Below are 18453 nucleotides of genomic sequence, written 5' to 3' on the forward strand. Positions count from 1 at the left end.
AGAAAGAGAAGGTTCGAGCCATGCGATTGCTTTTAAGGAAATATTCAGCCCATTGAAATAGAAATCCACAATTGGGTCAGGAAATGCATTTTCAGAACTAACAAAATCGCTAAACAAAGAAAATGCAGATACAAAATGTTCTCTGCCTTTTGCATGTGAAAAATACTCTTTGACGTTTACATGTGCTGCTACACTGAACATAGAGAGAGGAGGATTTGACTGGCAAAGGATTTGACTGGCAACATTTAATTGGCAATTTGCTAGCTACATATGTTAACACGTTGAGTAGGTCTCTACAACACACTGCTGAAAGGTTATTACATTACACACATCCACTGTGGTTCCTACTATAGCTGGATGTGTGTAATGTAATAACCTTTCATAATTAATTTTAAAAAAACTATATTTGAATGTAGACACCCATATGGAGTCAATGACTAAAATGAGGTACCAATATTCACTTACCAACTGTAAGTGAATTGTTGCCATCTATTGATCTGGTTGAACTTCCAAGCTAGCAGGCAAAACTGGTTGAACTTCCCGGGTACAGTAGCAGGCAAAACTGGTTGAAATGACGTCATTACAACATTACAGTTTTGTCCGCTGGGTTGTTAGTGTGATCAGAAGAGTCCAATTTACCATCCTCTGACATTCACAGATGCTCTTAACCAGAGCATCTAACAGACCTAAAAGTGTCATAGGGTCAGCAACGAGTCAGGTCTAAGTGAAGGAGTAATAGGATGTTGTTACCATACCAACATCAATTGGTCCATTTCTTCCAAAGATGTTGTTTACTTCCAAAGTTGTTGTTTTCTTCACATATGTTCCATGGGTAAACCATGTCATTTGATATCCATTTTGCATTGACCTTTTTACCTTCAGCAGAAATGTTTCCACCGTCCTTTTAGTGAGCGGTCCATAGTGAACTCTGAGATGTGATACAGCTGTATAATCACACAAACACAGTCGTTAAATATGATCAGGTCTTATCTCTTCCGTAGCTCCTCTTTTGTAGTTCCTTGCATTGTGCTTCCAGACAGTCTCCTTCATCTAATATAACCTAATTATCCTCCTCCGCTCAGAATCACTGCTCTCTTTGAGGGCCTTCTTTCTATCTTTCTCTTTTCTTTCTTTCTCTCTCAGACATCACCCAGAATCAGTAACCTCCAGTAGAGAGACAGAATGGTTGCATTTAATACTGCGGATGTGCTTTTCTAAGAGCCAATGTAAAACAAGTTAGTACAAAGGTGGATTCTATAGTACTTTTTCCACTATTTTCTATACAGATCTGAAGTCGGCTCACTGGCCTAATATAAAAAGTTAGGTGATGCTAATTGAACACAGGTATCTCAATCAAACCGTAATTAAAGAGTCTAGAATCATTATCGTGTTTTCTCTTTCAGCTGTTTCCTACTTTGTTGCTTTACGCTGGATCCTGATAGGATTTGAAAAAGAGATACAACAGAAAGCTGCCCTTGCCTTTAGGATTTTTGCTAGGCTGCAGTCATTTGAGAATTCTAGATTGGCCTTATCAGACAGGCCCTTTGCTGAGGTAGCTGGAGCCTGTCTTCACAGTGAAGCTCTATTCTGTGTCAGTTCAACTTGACCCGTCACAGACAATCACTATACTACAGAAGCTTTCGTCCAACCCGATGTGAAACTTTCTATTCTTTTTTATTCTTCAAGCCCAACAAAAACAACAAGAACAACACTTCAAAGCTAGTCTTACCAAGTAGGCCTGCTTCCCTCAGAAAGATCTAACATTCTAGATGTGCCTCCAGAGCTTCTGCCTAACTCTGTTCCTTGCTGCCATGCCAGACTTGGAGGCTGTTCTAAAGCAAAGTGAATGAGCTTTTAATTTGCAGTGTTTGACTTGTACATGTTCTTTTTTTACAAAATAATTTGGGCCAGGTCAGTCCACTCAGTAACAATTGCCACTGTTATCCAGGGAGTTCTGGGTTCCATAGAATTAATACAAATGTACACATCACATAACAGTGATGTTACACAGAAGCATATACAGCATACCCCGTAGCATGCGTACCAACGCACAGCTAACACAACATACACAGAAGGACACATCAGACGCAATTGCATAAATACAAAATGACACGCAGTGGTCCAAAGAACTGCAGACTGCCTTGGAAATCCATTGTTTTTAACTAATGGTTATGCCATACATTTCCCGTTGTTTATAGGCTTTGGCTGGTGCACTCCCAGAAGATGGGTGGAGATTCACTCCTGAACAGGCCTGACATGTATTCAGGCAGTTTGTGCACTGTCACCTTGAAAACAGTCACTAGGGTGTTGTCAGTGAACCTCTGTTTTATGCGATCCCTCCATGAATGCCCGGTCATGATATGAGCAGCCCTGTTGATGATACGCTGTAGCTAATTTAGGGATGGACATGAGTAATCCAGTATTCTGGTACTGAAATGGACATTAAAGTTTCATCTTTAACCAGAGATAAAAAATTTTAAAAGGATTAAAAAACTATTTAGTGGAATGTGCTTTGTGGCTGCGCGATCGGGCAAATTAAATTAAATTTAGTCTAGAAGACAACGTTAATTTACTTTGACTCTAGTGTTCCACTTCTAAATGTGCAGGGCACAACAAAAAATAAACCAAGCCAAGCATCACACCATTCTTCTCCCTAAATTCCCTTTCCCCTTCATGTCTCATTCATTCAATTACATTCCGACCACTCCCTCCACACCAGCTCCCGTTAGTCCTACTGTTAGGTGCCTCCTAAGAAGAGGTAGGTTCAGGATAAACAATCGTTTATTGAAAGTCCCAACACAACAACAACAGGTGGGGAAACACACCCAACGAAGTCGCCACACAGGGAAATAACGTAGCACACGGAGGAGAAACCTCTACTCCTAATTACCATCCAAACGGTACGACGACCGTGAGAAAACAAAACCCTGCGGCGCAACCATGCACCCCTAACAGAGCAACAACAGCAAATAATCCCGCTCAAATAATTAGCAGGCAGCGGAGGTTAATAAACCCACCGAAATCAACTACGGTAATAGGACACAGGTGTAAAAAAAAACAAGACAGACACAAACGAAAAGGAAAAATGGATTGAGGTAGCTAGTAGGCCGGCGGCGGCGGCTCACTGGCCTGATATGGTGGCGAGAGGCGGCGTTATGAGGAGGCAGCATGGCAGCGCGGCTGGAAGCCCGAGAGGCAGTCCCAAAAATGTATTGGGGGGTGGCACACGGGGAGTGTGGCTAAGTCAGGTAGGAGACCTGAGCCAACTCCCCGTGCTTACCTTGGAGAGAGAGGGACCGGGCAGGCACCGTGTTATGCCGTGAGGCGCACGGTGTCCCCGGTGCGCAGGCATAGCCCGGTGCGATACATAGTAGCGCCTCGTATCGGCCCGGGCTAGAGTGGGCATCGAGCCAGGTGCCATGAAGCTGGCTCAGCGCATCTGGTCTCCAGTGCATCTCCTCGGTCCGGGGTACATGGCACCAGCCTTATGCATGGTGTCCCCGGTTCGCCAGCACAGCCCAGTGCAGGCTATTCCACCTCACCGCACTGGCCTGGCTACGGGGAGCATTCAACCAGGTAAGGTTGGGCAGACTCGGTGCTCGAGAGCCCCAGTGCGCCTTCACGGTCCGGTCTATGCGGTGCCACCTCCACGCACCAGCCCTCCGGTGGCAGCCCCCCGCACCAGGCTGTCTCTCCGTCTCCTTCCTACAGGTGCTTCTGCCTGCTCAGCGCTGCCAGCGCCTTCTTCCTGCCAGGCGCTGCCAGGGTCTCCCGTCTGTCCTGAGCTGCCAGAGTCTCCCGTCTGTCCTGAGCTGCCAGAGTCTCCCGTCTGTCCTGAGCTGCCAGAGTCTCCCGTCTGTCCTGAGCTGCCAGAGTCTCCCCTGTCCTGCTCCTGAGCTGCCAGAGACGCCCGTCTGTCCTGAGTCAGCCAGGAGCTGCCAGAGAGCTGTCCAGTCAGCCAGGAGCTGCCAGAGCCGTCAATCAGCCAGGAGCTGCCAGAGCTGTCAGTCAGCCAGGAGCTGCCAGAGCCGTCAGTCAGCCAGGAGCTGCCAGAATCGCCCTTCATTCCGGAGCTACCGGAGTCTCCCGCCTGTCCGGTGCTGCCGGAATCTCCCGTCTGTCCGGTGCTGCCGGAATCTCCCATCCATTTGGGACCCATGGCTTGGGTCCCCAGTCCGAGGTCGGCGGCGAAAGGGTAACCGTGTTAAAGAGGCCATGGAGGCGGGTAAAGCGGCGGATAAGGACTATGTTGGAGTGGGGTCCACGTCCCGCGCCAGAGCCGCCACCGCAGACAGACATCCACCCAGACCCTCCCCTTTGGGTTTAGGTTTTGCGGCCGGAGTCCGCACCTTTGGGGGGGGGGGTACTATCACGTTCTGATCTTAGTTTTTTTGTTATGTCTTTGTTTTAGTATGGTCAGGGTATGAGTTGGGTGGGTTGTCTATGTTCGTTTTTCTATGTTGTGTTTTGAGTTTGGCCTATGGTACTCAATCAGAGGCAGGTGTCGTTAGTTGTCTCTGATTGAGAATCACACTTAGGTAGCCTTTTTCCACCTGTGTTTCGTGGGTGATTATTTTCTGTTCTGTGTTTCATATATGCACCGTACAGGACTGTTTTGGTTTCATTTCGTTCTCTTTGTTGTTTTATTCTTTAGTGTTCTGAGTTATAAATAAATCCTCCTCAGAAGATGAGGACGAGAATCGTTACAGACAGTTGTAGACCTTACCATGAAATGCTTTCTTACAAGCCCTTAACCAATAATGCAGTTATAAGAAAATAGAGTTAAGAAAATATTTACTAAATTAACTAAAGTAAAAATAAAAAAGTAACATAATAAAATAACAGTAATGAGGCTATATACAGGGGGTACTGAGTCAATGCGCGGGGGTACAGGTTAGTCGAGGTAATTTGTAAAGTAAATTGACTAGAGTAGTGTAAAGCTCAGCTGGAGTAGTATAAACCTCGCCGCCATTGGAATCTGGAGCAGTGGAAATGTGTTCTCTGTAGTGATCAAATCTCAGTTTGGCGGATGCCAGGATAACGCTACCCGCCCCAATGCATAGTGCCAACTGTGAAGTTTGGTGGAGGGGGAATAATGGCTGTTTTTCATGGGTCAGGCTAGGCACGTTAGTTCCAGGAAAGGGACATTTTAACATACAATTACATTCTAGATGATTCTATGATTCAAACTTTGTAGCAACAGTTTGGGGAAGGCCCTTTGATGTTTCAGTATGACAATGCACTCGTGCACAAAGTGAGGTCCATACAGAAATGGTTTGTTGAGATTGGTGTGGAAGAACTTGACTGGCCTGCACAGAGCCCTGACCTCAACCCCATGGAACACCTTTGGGATGAATTGGAACACTGACTGCGAGACAGGCGTAATCGGTCAACATCAGTATCCGACCTCACTAATGCTCTTGTGGCTTAATGGATGCAAGTCCCTGCAGCAAGTGTTATTTTTTATATTTGAGATTCTTAAAAGGAGATGGTTTGGGATGAGTTGGACCGCAGAGTGAAGGAAAAGCAGCCAACAAGTGCTCAGCATATGTGGAAGTCCTTCAAGTCTGTTGGAAAAGCATTCCAGGTGAAGCTGGTTGAGAGAATGCCAATAGTGTGCAATGCTGTCATCAAAGCAAAGGTTGGCTACTTTGAAGAATCTCAAATATAAAATATATTTTGATTTGTTTAACACTTTTTTGGTTACTACGTAGAAAATAGTAAAATATTAAGAAAAACCCTTGAATGAGTAGGTGTGTCCAAACTTTTGACTGGTACTGTAAATGTTTTCAAAATTTCTCCAGCACTGATGTAAGGTCATTTATGTAAATGGAGAACAGTAGGGGTCCAAGCAAACTCCCTTGTGGGATTCCATTCACCACAGATTCCTGGCCTGACTGCGTGCTCTGCAGTTTGGTGTACTGACTCCTCTTTTGTAAGTATGATATGAAACACTTGATTGCAGTGGTGTCAAAGCCTAATTTTGCAAGCTTCCTCAGGAGCTTGTTGGGGTGAACAGTGTCAAAATCTTTCTTCAGATCCAAGAACAGTGCTGCTGTGTCCTCCTGGCTGTTACAAGCCGACTTGATGTTCTACACAACCCTTTGCACTGCTGTAGATGTGCTGTGTGTCTTCCTAAAGTCACTTTGATAGGTTGTTGAGTGAGAAATAGTTGACAACCTGTGTGTGCACCAGCCTTTCCAGCACTTTGGAGACAGCACAATTCGTACTGGATGGTAGTTGGCCATATCCGATTGTGTGTGCGTCCCACTTTCGATTTTGTGTTAATGGGTTTGTGTGCGTGCATGTCACATCTGATTGTTTGTGTGTTCAGCTTTCTGCCTGTTAGCCTCCCTCGTCTGTGTGTTATCCGGAAAGTGAGGGCATTAGTGCGCCATACCTCTCTCAGTTCCTGTTTGTTTGCTGTACTCTTAATTTCAGCAATTTACATTTTCACTTCATTCACGTTCACGTCAATGTTGAATGCTTGTTTTACCTGCCCATCTCATGCACTTTTATACTTCCTTCATCTAGCTCTCTGTTTAAATAAAGGTTGGAGTCAGAAAGACGGATGGAAAAGTGTCTTTACTGATTGTGTGTATAAAAGTTTGGACTTTGACCTGAATGGTAAATAGTCAATTCGATTGACTGCCCAGCCGACACATTTTAGGTCCTTGAATGTCCTTTGTAGGTTCTTAAAGGTTAGCAATAACGTTCCCGATTCCTCTAACGTCCATTTGCCAAATGTTCTGGGTGTCCCAACAATGTTCCTTTCAGAAACATTCCCTGAGAAATACAGACACGTTTTAAAGTTTCCGTTTGAAATTACTTGAAATGTTTTTACCCATTGCACAAAAAGTAACAGCCACGACAGATTATTTAATCTGTAATGGTACAAATATTGTCTTAAAGCTACAATCAACAATCTGATCTCTCTCTCTTGCAGAGGAGCGGCCTGATTGTTCCAAGGCGCGGTGTGAGGTGCAGTTCTCACCCCGCTGCCCTGAGGACGCGGTGCTAATCGAAGGCTACGCACCCCCTGGAGAGTGCTGTCCCCTGCCCAGCCGCTGTGTCTGCAGCCCTGCAGGGTGCCTGAGGAAGGTGTGCCAGCCTGGATACCTCAACATCTTGGTAGCCAAGGGCTCTGGGAAGCCTGGAGAATGCTGCGACCTGTACGAGTGCAAACCAGGTACACTAGCTACCGATAACAATTTCTAGCAACTATTTGTGACATGGCAATATTGTTTTCTGATTCTGATACTTAGCTCATTGTAGTAATAATAATAATAATAAATATTATTGTTATTATATTCAATTTTCTGAACGCATTTCCCAAGCACAATGCCCAAATTGTAGGCTACATATGAATGTGTTTACACTCATGAATGGCAGCTGCATCCTTCCGACAGTGGTTTATCACCTCGAGTTGTGGTGTAATGAAGGCCCTAGCCCACAGAAGGAGTGGTTGCCAGGATAGGAATGTGCTGGTGCTGTGATCTCCCTGTTCACATGAACAGACAGCATGACATATCACGTTGCAGTTAAAATACTGACACGTCTGTTTTCTAAACACACACTACTCCCAATGTGCTCTTCTACAAGATGTTTCATGGTTGTCTCTGTGTTATGCCCTCCCTACAGGTATGCTATCTTAATTTGATCACTCTGTAATCACAGAAAATGTTTCTGCATTGCAGGAAATGTAAATTCTAGTCTATTCGAGGTTTAAAAAGGCTTTTAAAGTTTGTAATTTCCACTTAAAAATGTCAGACTTGATTTGCCCTTCCGAATAATGTATCAACCCCTACAAAAATGTCCATTAATAATTCACATTTCCTGTTGCTGCAAGATTGTTTTCCTGCTGTGAGAAACTGTTCAAATTAACATACCTAATGCAGCTCTGATGACTCTCTCTGTGTTGTGTCCTACCTAGCGTTTAGTGTGGACTACAGCACTAATGGTTGTCTCTGTGTTTTACCTTACTGTACCTAGTGTTTAGTGTGGACTGCAGCACAGTGGAGTGTCCTCTTGTCCATCAGGTTCAGTGTCCACCTGACAGTTATGAGACCCAGGTGCGTCTCACCGCGGACGGCTGCTGCACCCTTCCCACCAGGTGTGCCTCGAACTTCCCCTGAATGCAACAATCAATGCACTTTCTTTGGCTGTTATATAAAGTAGTCAGGTATGAGGGTGTATCCATCTGATGTTTACTAACTCTACGAATCCCCCTCTCTCTAGGTGTGAGTGTTTGCCTGGTCTGTGCAGTTTCCCGCAATGCACCGTGCAGAGCTCCCCCCAGGTGGTCTCCCGCGGCGACGGTACCCCCGGGCGATGCTGTGATGTGTACGAGTGTATCAACGGTGAGCTTGGCCCTTCTCTCTCCCTCTGCTTGGCGCTGAACTGCACAGCACCAGTCTCACTGTGTCTGAGCTGTTATGCAGGGTGATGGCAAAGCCCTGTTTTCCTGCTTTCTTCTCTGGTTACGTTTGAAAGAATATTGTGCCAGGCCAGCTAACGGGGGAGGTTTGGAGATAAGCATTAAGACGAGAAAATATTTACGCTGAATATATTTACACTTGGTGGGCGTGTTTGATAAATACAACCGCATACCTTGCTGGATGTTAGGTGGAACCCGCTATGTGAAAATCCTTCTAACAACAGGATAGCATATTGACTGTTGAAGAGGGTTGTGTTGGTGGCATGTACTCGGTGAGAGGATGGCAAATGTCAAATATCTTTTGATTGGTTTAACACTTTTTTGGTTACTACATGATTCCATATGTGTTATTTCATAGTTTAGATGTCTTCACTATTATTCTATAATGTAGAAAATAGTAAAAAATAAAGAAAAACCCTTGAATGAGTTGATGTGTCCAAACTTTTGACTGGTACTGTATACAAATTAGAGCTTAAACAGATGGGTTTATTGGTGTTAAAATAGTGTCATGTAGCCTGTCATTTTTGCATTTATACTTTTTCATAAGGACAACGACAAGTTGAATGTCGGACGACAATGTTCATGATGTCACTGCGACAACTGTATACAGACATGTCGATAGACGTATTATAGAACAGCCTTTAGTCTTGACATCTTTGTTGTTTAGTTCACTACCGTACTCACTCTGTTTAGCAGAAGGCCTCACATGTGAATCCTTAAAGAGATGGGCGGGGCTAAGGCTTAGTAGAATGCTGAATTGGTATTCGCAAAGATGAGCTCTCCAGTAGGTGTACCAAAACATTCAAGGGACATTTTCTGAAAAGTGGGGTTACAAGTTTATCAACTTTCAAAGCAGAATTACTTAACCAATTTTCCTCAACTGTAGTGTATTATATACCATTTTTTACTTTTATCCAATGTAAAAAAAAAACACAATTTCAAATTTTGCTACAGAAGAATCGAGCCGGCCAGTCACAAATTAGTGAGAGAGTAGGAGAGAGGAGGTTGAATGGGCAGAAGATTCTTTTCATATTAAAGCAAATTCTCAAGGATTTACCGAGCCCACATTATGAGCGGTGGTGAACTTTCAAGTGTGAGCTAGCCATTAAAATAATCATTTCAAGACCTTGCATTTAAAATAAAGAAATCTCCAGTATATTTACTCTGAGAGGAGGTCTAAGAGAGCCATGGCATACTGTATGTTGTAAATGATGTGGGGAAAAGCAAATCTAGCGAGGAGGATATTTTTCTGTTGGTTGACGTTGGGGCGACAGGGGAGAGGGTGTGACAGGCAGTGCAGCGCTTCCCTTCCCCTCTTAGCCCTATTAGCTAGAACAAACATCTGTTGGCGATGTAGAGCCAGGGGTCTGTGTCATCCCTACATCCTGCTGTGAAATTGCCTTTTGTATATTTACTGATTTCAGAACAAAGAGACATGCGTTCAGAGATCTACCCTCAGAACATCAAAGCACCAAACAGAAATATACACTGATTGAACAGCTGGCTCTATGGTGGCTTTATCTGTCTGCCTGAAGGGAAAGAGGGACCTGGAACTAATATTCTCCAGCCGAAGGGGGTGGAGGGTGGAAAGGAAACGGGGAGTGAAGATGAACTCATCCCAAAGGGTGGAAACTGAACTGGGGATCAATAGAACAGCTGCTGTTGAGTCAGGTCACCCCTGTAAGACACACACACACACACACACACACACACACACACACACACACACACACACACACACACACACACACACACACACACATACACACACACCACCCCTGCAACACTACAGCTCTGTTGTAATACTACCTGAACTCTTCAAGGTTTGCTGTGACTCCCAGTAATTAAGATAAAACAAATGAATGCCAAACACACAAAGACACCATGGTAAACCCCCACTCTCAAGACATGCACAACCACTGTTTGGTGAAAGAGCTACAGATACTGAGGTATTTCTACACTATTATTGGTGTGTGTGTGTGTGTGTGTGTGTGTGTGTGTTATCATCCTACTTACATAGGTGTTCTAAGTAATTGATAAGCACATATGTCTGGCTGCTGAATATGGCTGACACACTGTTTGTGTGTGTGTGTGTGTGTGTGTGGAACAACATGCTGTTCTCAATCAATGACTACTCACAGTGTTTCAGTGTTTCGCTACAGGGGAACTGAAATTCCAACAGCTGTGTTATGGTGGTCGTAGGACAATCTGTACTCTGCAGATAAGCGTAAATTCAGACTCCTTGATTTAGCTGTTAAACTTGATTTCACCATTGCTTTTTCCTCCATTGTGTGCCCATTTGTTTCATGAAAGGCAGTTGAATGGACATAAAATATTTAATGTTACATGTTTCATGTTAAAAGCATTAAAGCTTGCAGACTTATCAAAGAACTAAAGGACATCATGTCTGTCATCTAATGCTACCTCCTCACAACCATCTGTGTTGGAAGCACCATTCAGGGAAGACAAACAGGCCAGGACATAGGAAAGAAGGTTTGACTGGATGAACTGTGGAAGCCATCTGCAAACAGTGGTATCTGCAGGCTTCTGTTGTCCCACTCTGACAGCAAATGTTAGCAACTGAGCAGATGAGACAGTTGAGGCACTCCGCAGAGCATGTTTGTAATGGCCTTTGAGCCTGCTGTTCAGACACACACACACACACACACACACACACACACACACACACACACACACACACACACACACACACACACACACACAGTTAAGTACTAGCTAGCTTCCTCCTCAGACGGTGATGTCACTCTCCTGCAGGGGAGATAAGCGTTTTATCAGGCTGTGTGTGTGTGTGTGTGTGTGTGCGTGTGCGTGTGTGTGACCGGGATCACTCCTTCAGCCAGCTAATCAATCCCCGTGATCCAGGAGAACTTTCCTGCAATGCAGGAAATGTAAAACTTGTAGTGTTTTTGAGGTTTAAAAAGGCTCCTGAAATGTACAATTTCCATTCAACATTTCAGTCTTACATTTTCCCTTAAGAAAAATGTATCAACCCCTTCAAAAATGTCCATTAATTATAATCCACATACTAATTTTAATTTCCTGTTGCTGCAGGGTTCTTTTCCTGTTGTAGCAAACGGGCTCAAATTAAGATTTTACATCTGTACACTACAACTTATGCTGCATTTAGTGGAGCCATATGTTTTATAGATGTGCCTGTTGTGTCTTTATTTTTAGCCACTTGTTTATCTGTCTGTGGTGCGCTCTACTGTCTTTCCGAGCGTCGTGCTCGCAAAGGAGCAGTAAAAACTGCTAATCTCTGTTGGCACTTATGGCAGGTACACTTAAAGTTGGCATTTCTATTGAATGTGTGTGGCATTTGGATCGAGTGTGTAAAGTGCTACTATTGCAAGTGGACATGCCGGTCTGTCCTTTATTCAATGGTAGCAGAAGGCCACTCATGCTTGAAGGTGGCAGTTGAGAGCCTTCTGCCAGGAATACGATGAGACTCACATATTTGAGCAATCTTGTTGACTCGGTACTGAATTTGCTAACTTATCATTTTTTGGGGGGGTTGTATGCCCTGCGACGAATATAGTAAGAAGCAGGTTGATGCTATCCCAGGCAGGTTGTTGCTATATAACAGAATCTAGACAGCCATCTCTTTTTTGAAGAATGATCCGACCACATTGATGTTGTTGGCAGTTGATGTTATTCTTTAATAACACAGACCCCAAAGCAAATCAGGGGGAGGAAAATAGGTTCATTCAAAGAGGATAAATCATAGATGGTATGCTTAGAGTTAGATGGTAGATGGTCGTTCCTTCCCTGTCATCAGTGATTCTCTCTCAGTGAATCTCCCCTGAACAAAAGGACAGGAGGTAGTTTATAACCCAGCCCTAGCTTGTGGTTGTCCAATTAGAATTCCTTGAATAACAAGTATAACAAGTATCTTATTTCAGACTCAATATATAGACAAAATCCTCCCATGTCTCTGCATTAATCCCCTATTACAGAAAAAACAGAAAAAACACTATTTCCATTGATCGTTAGTACTCCATTGACTTTTAGTCCTCTTGACCTTTAATCCTGTATTGACCTCTCGTCCTCTGTCTCTGCATTGGGTATTTATCTTCTAAATATTCTTGTACTCCCCCCTAAACCATTAAAAAAATACATATACTTAAAATGTATTTTAAGAAACCAATAGAAAACGTGAAAAAATAGACTGTATAAAAAAACATTAGCAGTAAGCATAAAATCATTCACATTAAACACCTTGCATTTCTATAAAACACAAAGGACATATTGTACTTGCTGTTATAATAAGACATAGATTTCAAACAAAGTTATAGATAATAAGTATTAACAGGTGTAATGTTGATGTCCCTTACGATTCCTACCACATCCTGTATTAGGAGGAAACTCACACAAAAAAATAATTGCCAACAGGACGATTGAATATTATTGTCTTGTAGACAAGGTAATCATTCACCAAGTCCTTTAAAAGTGATCAGCTCTTCCACACTGGTATCAGTCCCACATAAATAACTATTAGAAATGATGTTCTGACGGTCTGCCGGTAGTGAGGAATTGTTCTTCCGTTCCACTGGTTGCACTTCACCGGAGATCTTGTATCGTTTCAGGTACAGTCCTTGAATCGAAGGATATTGCTTCAGCTTCAGACTATAGATTCACATAACCTGTAACGAAGGAAACAAAAAAGTGAAAGTAACATGTCCTGGTTTCAATAGAAATGGATATTTCACATAGATTTCCCTAAGTAAGTATGTCCCGATTTTACGGAAAGAGTTGGACATTTCACCTAGATATCCCTAATATGATGACTGCGATATACAACATAGAAGCTTATCAGGTTCTGATCATCTTACTATGCTTCTTCACCCGAGATTGGCCTCTGATTGCTAACCGATCAGTTATTTATTCTACAGGCTCCGTCTTGTCATCAAAATGGACAACCTTGCAATGAGTGACATGTATCCATCGTGATTTTCCCTGGACTTTTACTGCTGACCTCGTTATGAGCAAAACTTGATAAGGACCTTCCCATCTTGGTCCTAATGTCTCTGTTACATTTTTTTTTACCATCACACTCTGTCCTGGTATTACGTCATGTTCCCCCTCAGGACTTTTTCCCCACGTCTCTTTTACTTGTCTGTCTGCTTCCCCTACTACATTAGAGAGTTGTATGCAATAGCATTGTGTCACTCATAAAGCTTTTCTCAAATCTAACGTGCCTGTCACTTTCACATTGTCCATTGTAGCTGCCCAGACTGCCTTCCTCACACCCCCCTCCACAATGCTTGAACCATCTGTGTATAAGATAAACTCAGGGTTTTTCCAATGGATGACTCTTAGTAAACCCATCAGAGAGCTGATCCAAAACCAAATCACAACAGTAATGTTGAAGTAATGTGGTATCTGGAGGAAGCATCAGAGTAGCTGAATTACATGATGTGCCATGTTGTATGATGATGTTAGGAGCCTCCAACACAGTTGACCATTTGTTCCAATGAGCAGCTGTGACCTGTGCAGCGTGATTCATTGTCAAAAGAGTATGAACAGCATGTGGACACTTGATGGTAAGATGTTGGTCGAGAACAAGCGATGCCACCATCGACACAGCGACGTAAGTAGCCTGCATAGCTCTGAGACAGGGACCCCATCCCAATGCCACATCATCCAACTTATTTGAATAGTAGCCTACAGGTTTCTGACAATCACCATGGTCTTGTGTCAGCACTGAGGTCATGTAGCCATCTTTCTCAGCCACAAAGAGGGTGAACGGTTGGCCGGAGTCCGGAATGCCCAAAGCTGGTGCTGATGACAAAGCTAGTTTGTGCTTGCCAAAAACCTCTTTCTGTTCTTCCGTGAAGGCTACATTCTTTTGAATCGAGGTCTCCCTTGAGGAGGTCATTGAGGAGTTGTACAATTTTGGCGAAGGAGACCACCCAGCATCTGTTGTAGTTGCACAAACCCATGAAGGAGCGAAGTTCTTTAATAGTAGTGGGCTCTTTGGCAGCTTGTATGACAGCCGTGCAACTTTGTGTCATCTCTCTTTTTCCCTGTGAGACCAGTTGACCAAGGTAGATAACCTGTGATTGCATGAGTTGGGTCTTCTTAGGGCTAGCTTTATGGCCTTTGGCGTGCAAGTGGTCGAACAGTGATTTTAGATCCTCAGCATGTGTTTATTCATATTCTGAGGCCAACAATATATCAATGCCTGATAGTAAATCAAATAACTATTATGAAGACCCATAGGAGTACTAGTCCACTAATACTGTTGACCATCCACAGAAAAAGCAAACCATGGACGGACCTCTGGATGTAAGGGTACTGACCAGAACCCATTAGCCATATCAATGACTGAGAACACAGAGTGAGCAGGTGACAATGAGGAAAAAGTGGAGTGAGCTTGGAGATAGCTTCATTTGCATTCCTGTAGTCCACAGTCACTCGCCAGTCCCCACTTGATCTTTTCACTGGCCATTCTGGGCTATTAGAGGCCAAATATGTCTTTTCAACTATTCCCATGTCCCATAGATCTTTAATCTCTACTTTTGTAGCAACCATATAGCTTCCTTGCTAATGGGATATTGTTTTGTTCAAGGTGGGCAACACCTGTCAAGCACATTCGTTCCGTATCCAAAGTTCCACACGAATTTTTCTTCTTAGTCCAAATAGAATCAAGGCCTAATATTGGTTGTTCAAATGAGCCTATCCACACCCCTGCATCAATCTTCATTGGACCAATAGAAATTGATAATGGTTTGGTTTGTTTCATATCTGTCCCCCTCCCCTCATGTTCAGGTGGAGTGCAATTGAGATTGCATTATCTATGGATATTTTCTTTATTTAATTTTTTTAATTTAACTAGGCAAGTCAGTCTATGGATCTGTTGTGGCGGTATGTGAATTGGAGTGTGTCCAGGGTCTGGGATAATGGTGTTGATGTTTGTCATGACCAGCCTTTCAAAACACTTCATAATTACAGATGAGTGTGCTACAGGGCGAGAGTCATTTATGCAGGTTACCTTGGAGTTCTTGGGAACAGGGACAATGGTGGTCAACTTAGAACATTTTGGGATAACAGACTGGGACAAGAAGAGATTGAAACACTTGCCAGCTGGTCTGCATCTAACCAGAGTTTGTTTAAGGTACCGGTATTAAAGTAGTAATCTCTCAAATAGCGGACTGCCGGCTGCCTCTGTTGAACATTCTAAGGCTCCTTCATAACTTGATGTGTGGTAATCTGACCATGGCTGTAAGAGAGAACACATTGTTCTGTCTGGCTTTCTCCATGTCATCCCAGAGCAGGCAGAACAACCCAGCCCTATACACAGCTAGGGCTTATCCCTGGGCTAATTGCTTAAGGTCTGGTACACACACTGCTATGGATGGGTGAAGCCTGGGGCTGATATAGCAAAGATATTACTCAAAAAGGGAAAAGGAGCCTCTGAAAAACCGACAGCATGAGCTCAAGACGTTTAAGGTGGTTTCCTGTCTCTCTCTCAGACCATGTGTTGAATAGATTACATAAACTGTCAATCACCTGACTCACCATGGCAACCAACCATTCATCATGTTTCAACCAGCAATCTGCCCTCTTCTCTTCTCTCTCAGCCCTCAAATGGGCAGCCTGAATAAACTTGAACTGACCTAAGCATGAAAGATCTGAAAGTCAAAACTTTGTGTTCTGCTTTCATCAGAAAGAATAATGTCTGATCCATAGAGATAGATAAATAAGTACTCATATAGTCTGTCAGTCACTGTGTGCATGTGTGTTATACATCTGATATATGTTTATGCAAAGTCTCATGGGAAAATGGAGAGACATTATAAGAATATTTCGAAGATAAATACACAACGCAGAGACAGAGGAGGAAAAAGTCAATAGAGTACCAATGATCAATGGAATTTGTGTTTTTTCTGTAATAAGGGAGTAATGCAGAGACATGGGAGAAATTTGTCTTTATATTGAGTCTGAAATAGGATACTTGTTATTTGGCCATTGGCACAGTTTTATTTCAAGGAATTCTAATTGGTCAACCACAAGCTAGGGCTGGGTTATAAACTACATCCTGTCCATTTGTTCAGGGGAGATTCACTGAGAGAGAATCACTGATGACAGGGAAGGAAAAACCATCTACCATCTAACTCTCAGCATACCATCTATGATTTATCCTCTTTGAATGAACCTATTTTCCTCCCCCTGATTTGATTTGGGGTCTGTGTTATTAAAGAATAACATCAAATGCTAACATTTGGTGCCGTGACCAGAATGATTTGGTCTCAAGAACAAACAAAAAAACTCAACTGTGTGTTGATCCAGAAGAAAGAGAGAAGGCTGAGCGCAACCCACTTTGGGAGAGTCAACTCTTAATCTCCCGATTGATGGCAGAAGTGCTGGGTGAGTCTAGACCAATATAATTTTAAACAAACCAAATCAGGTTAAAATTGGCTCAAACATATGGAGGACCCTTTGTTCCTTCAATCCACCCTCCGGCTGAGTTGCACAAGGATGATCGGGTTTCAAGCATCAGGTCAGCACTGCCTGGCTTTGAGTCAACAGATACTGACAGCGGTGACGAACGATGTCTTAGGCCAACCACAGGCTGTAAAAGGTAGTAAAGAGAAACCTCCGGTGACAGTAATCACACATTAATCAGCATCTCCAAAACAGTTGCATGAATGATCAAAAACGTTGAAACATCCCCTAGAAGTGGGTATGAAAACTTTGGACAATTTGAAGCGTTATCAGAAACTCTACAATCTACACCCTTATGATGGGTTACAGTTATTAGCCTTTGTTAGAACAACTGTGAACATGGTGTACTTGAAGAAAAGATTTATAGAGCTGTGGTTGAGCAAGATGTGGTCAATGGATGGAGAGCCATACATCTTTTCCTTAAGGTTCTGACCAATGCAACCACCAATTGGGGAGAGATAACCAAATGTATTCATAACCCGAAATAACCATTTTTTGAATTTGAAGAAAGGTTTAGAGCAGAGGTGGTTAGACACTGTGGGTTACCTGACATGGAAGATGAGACACTCAATTCCTCCAAAAATGGGGCAGTCACTCATCAGCTGATGCAATCCATACATGATGATTTGTGAAAAACTTTTGTTTCCACAACTAATGACTGGGAGAGACAAAACTATGGTGACATCAGACAGACTGTCACGACTGGACAGGGACATCAATCAACATAATAAACTGTCTGTTATCAGAGTTGTGCAGGTTCCGAGTGAAACCAACAACATTATTCGTTCAGCAGAAGAGAAACCTGGTGTATGTTATTATTGTGGGATTTCTGGTCACTGGCAATGAGAATGTCGGAAGAGAAAAGGTGTCCTTATGAGGAATGGCCAAGAGAAGCAGGGTCCGTCTAAGGGAAAATGGAATCAGACCAACAGCCCCAACAACACAATGTTCATGCAGAAATTTAAAAAGCTCTCTCCGGTTCAGCAGCAGAGTTTACATTCCATCTCAGCTGGTGTACATATGAAATTGGATGGACTATATGTGAACATGGTGGTTAACAACTTTGCAGTAGATTTTTTTCGTAGATACGGATGCTGAAGTCACTGTATTGCCCATATCTTATGCAAAACATATACAGTGGGGCAAAAAAGTATTTAGTCAGCCACCAATTGTGCAAGTTCTCCCACTTAAAAAGATGAGAGAGGCCTGTAATTTTCATCATAGGTACACTTCAACTATGACAGACAAAATGAGAAAAAAAATCCAGGACTGACTTAGCAGTGTGGTGCCAGGACAACAACCTCTCCCTCAACGTAAGTTAGACCTAGGAGCTGAGCGTGGATTACAGGAGAAAGACGAGAGAGCACGCCCCCATCCACATTGATGAGGCTGCAGTGGAGCAGGTCAAAAGTGTCAAAGTCCTTGGCGTCCACATCACTAAGGACTTAACATGGTCCACACCCACCCGCACAGTTGTGAAGAGGGCACAACAGCGCTTCTTCCCCCTCAGGAGGCTGAAAAGATTTGGCATGGGCCCTCAGCTCCTCAAA

The 18453-nt window shown here is 43.3% G+C and overlaps 1 protein-coding gene across 1 annotated transcript in view; it reads left to right on the forward strand.

The window, feature by feature from the left end:
• The window catches only part of LOC112256793 (cysteine-rich motor neuron 1 protein), a 180835-nt gene that overhangs the window by 78616 nt on the left and 83766 nt on the right, over positions 1-18453 (forward strand). Inside the window, exons 3-5 of the mRNA XM_024430301.2 lie at positions 6947-7189; positions 7993-8113; positions 8239-8360. Of these exons, the coding sequence (XP_024286069.1) occupies positions 6947-7189; positions 7993-8113; positions 8239-8360 (486 nt within the window). The remainder of the gene's footprint in view (positions 1-6946; positions 7190-7992; positions 8114-8238; positions 8361-18453) is intronic.

The sequence above is a fragment of the Oncorhynchus tshawytscha genome, linkage group LG08 (genome assembly GCF_018296145.1).
Source record: "Oncorhynchus tshawytscha isolate Ot180627B linkage group LG08, Otsh_v2.0, whole genome shotgun sequence".
Classification (NCBI taxonomy): Eukaryota; Metazoa; Chordata; class Actinopteri; order Salmoniformes; family Salmonidae; genus Oncorhynchus; species Oncorhynchus tshawytscha.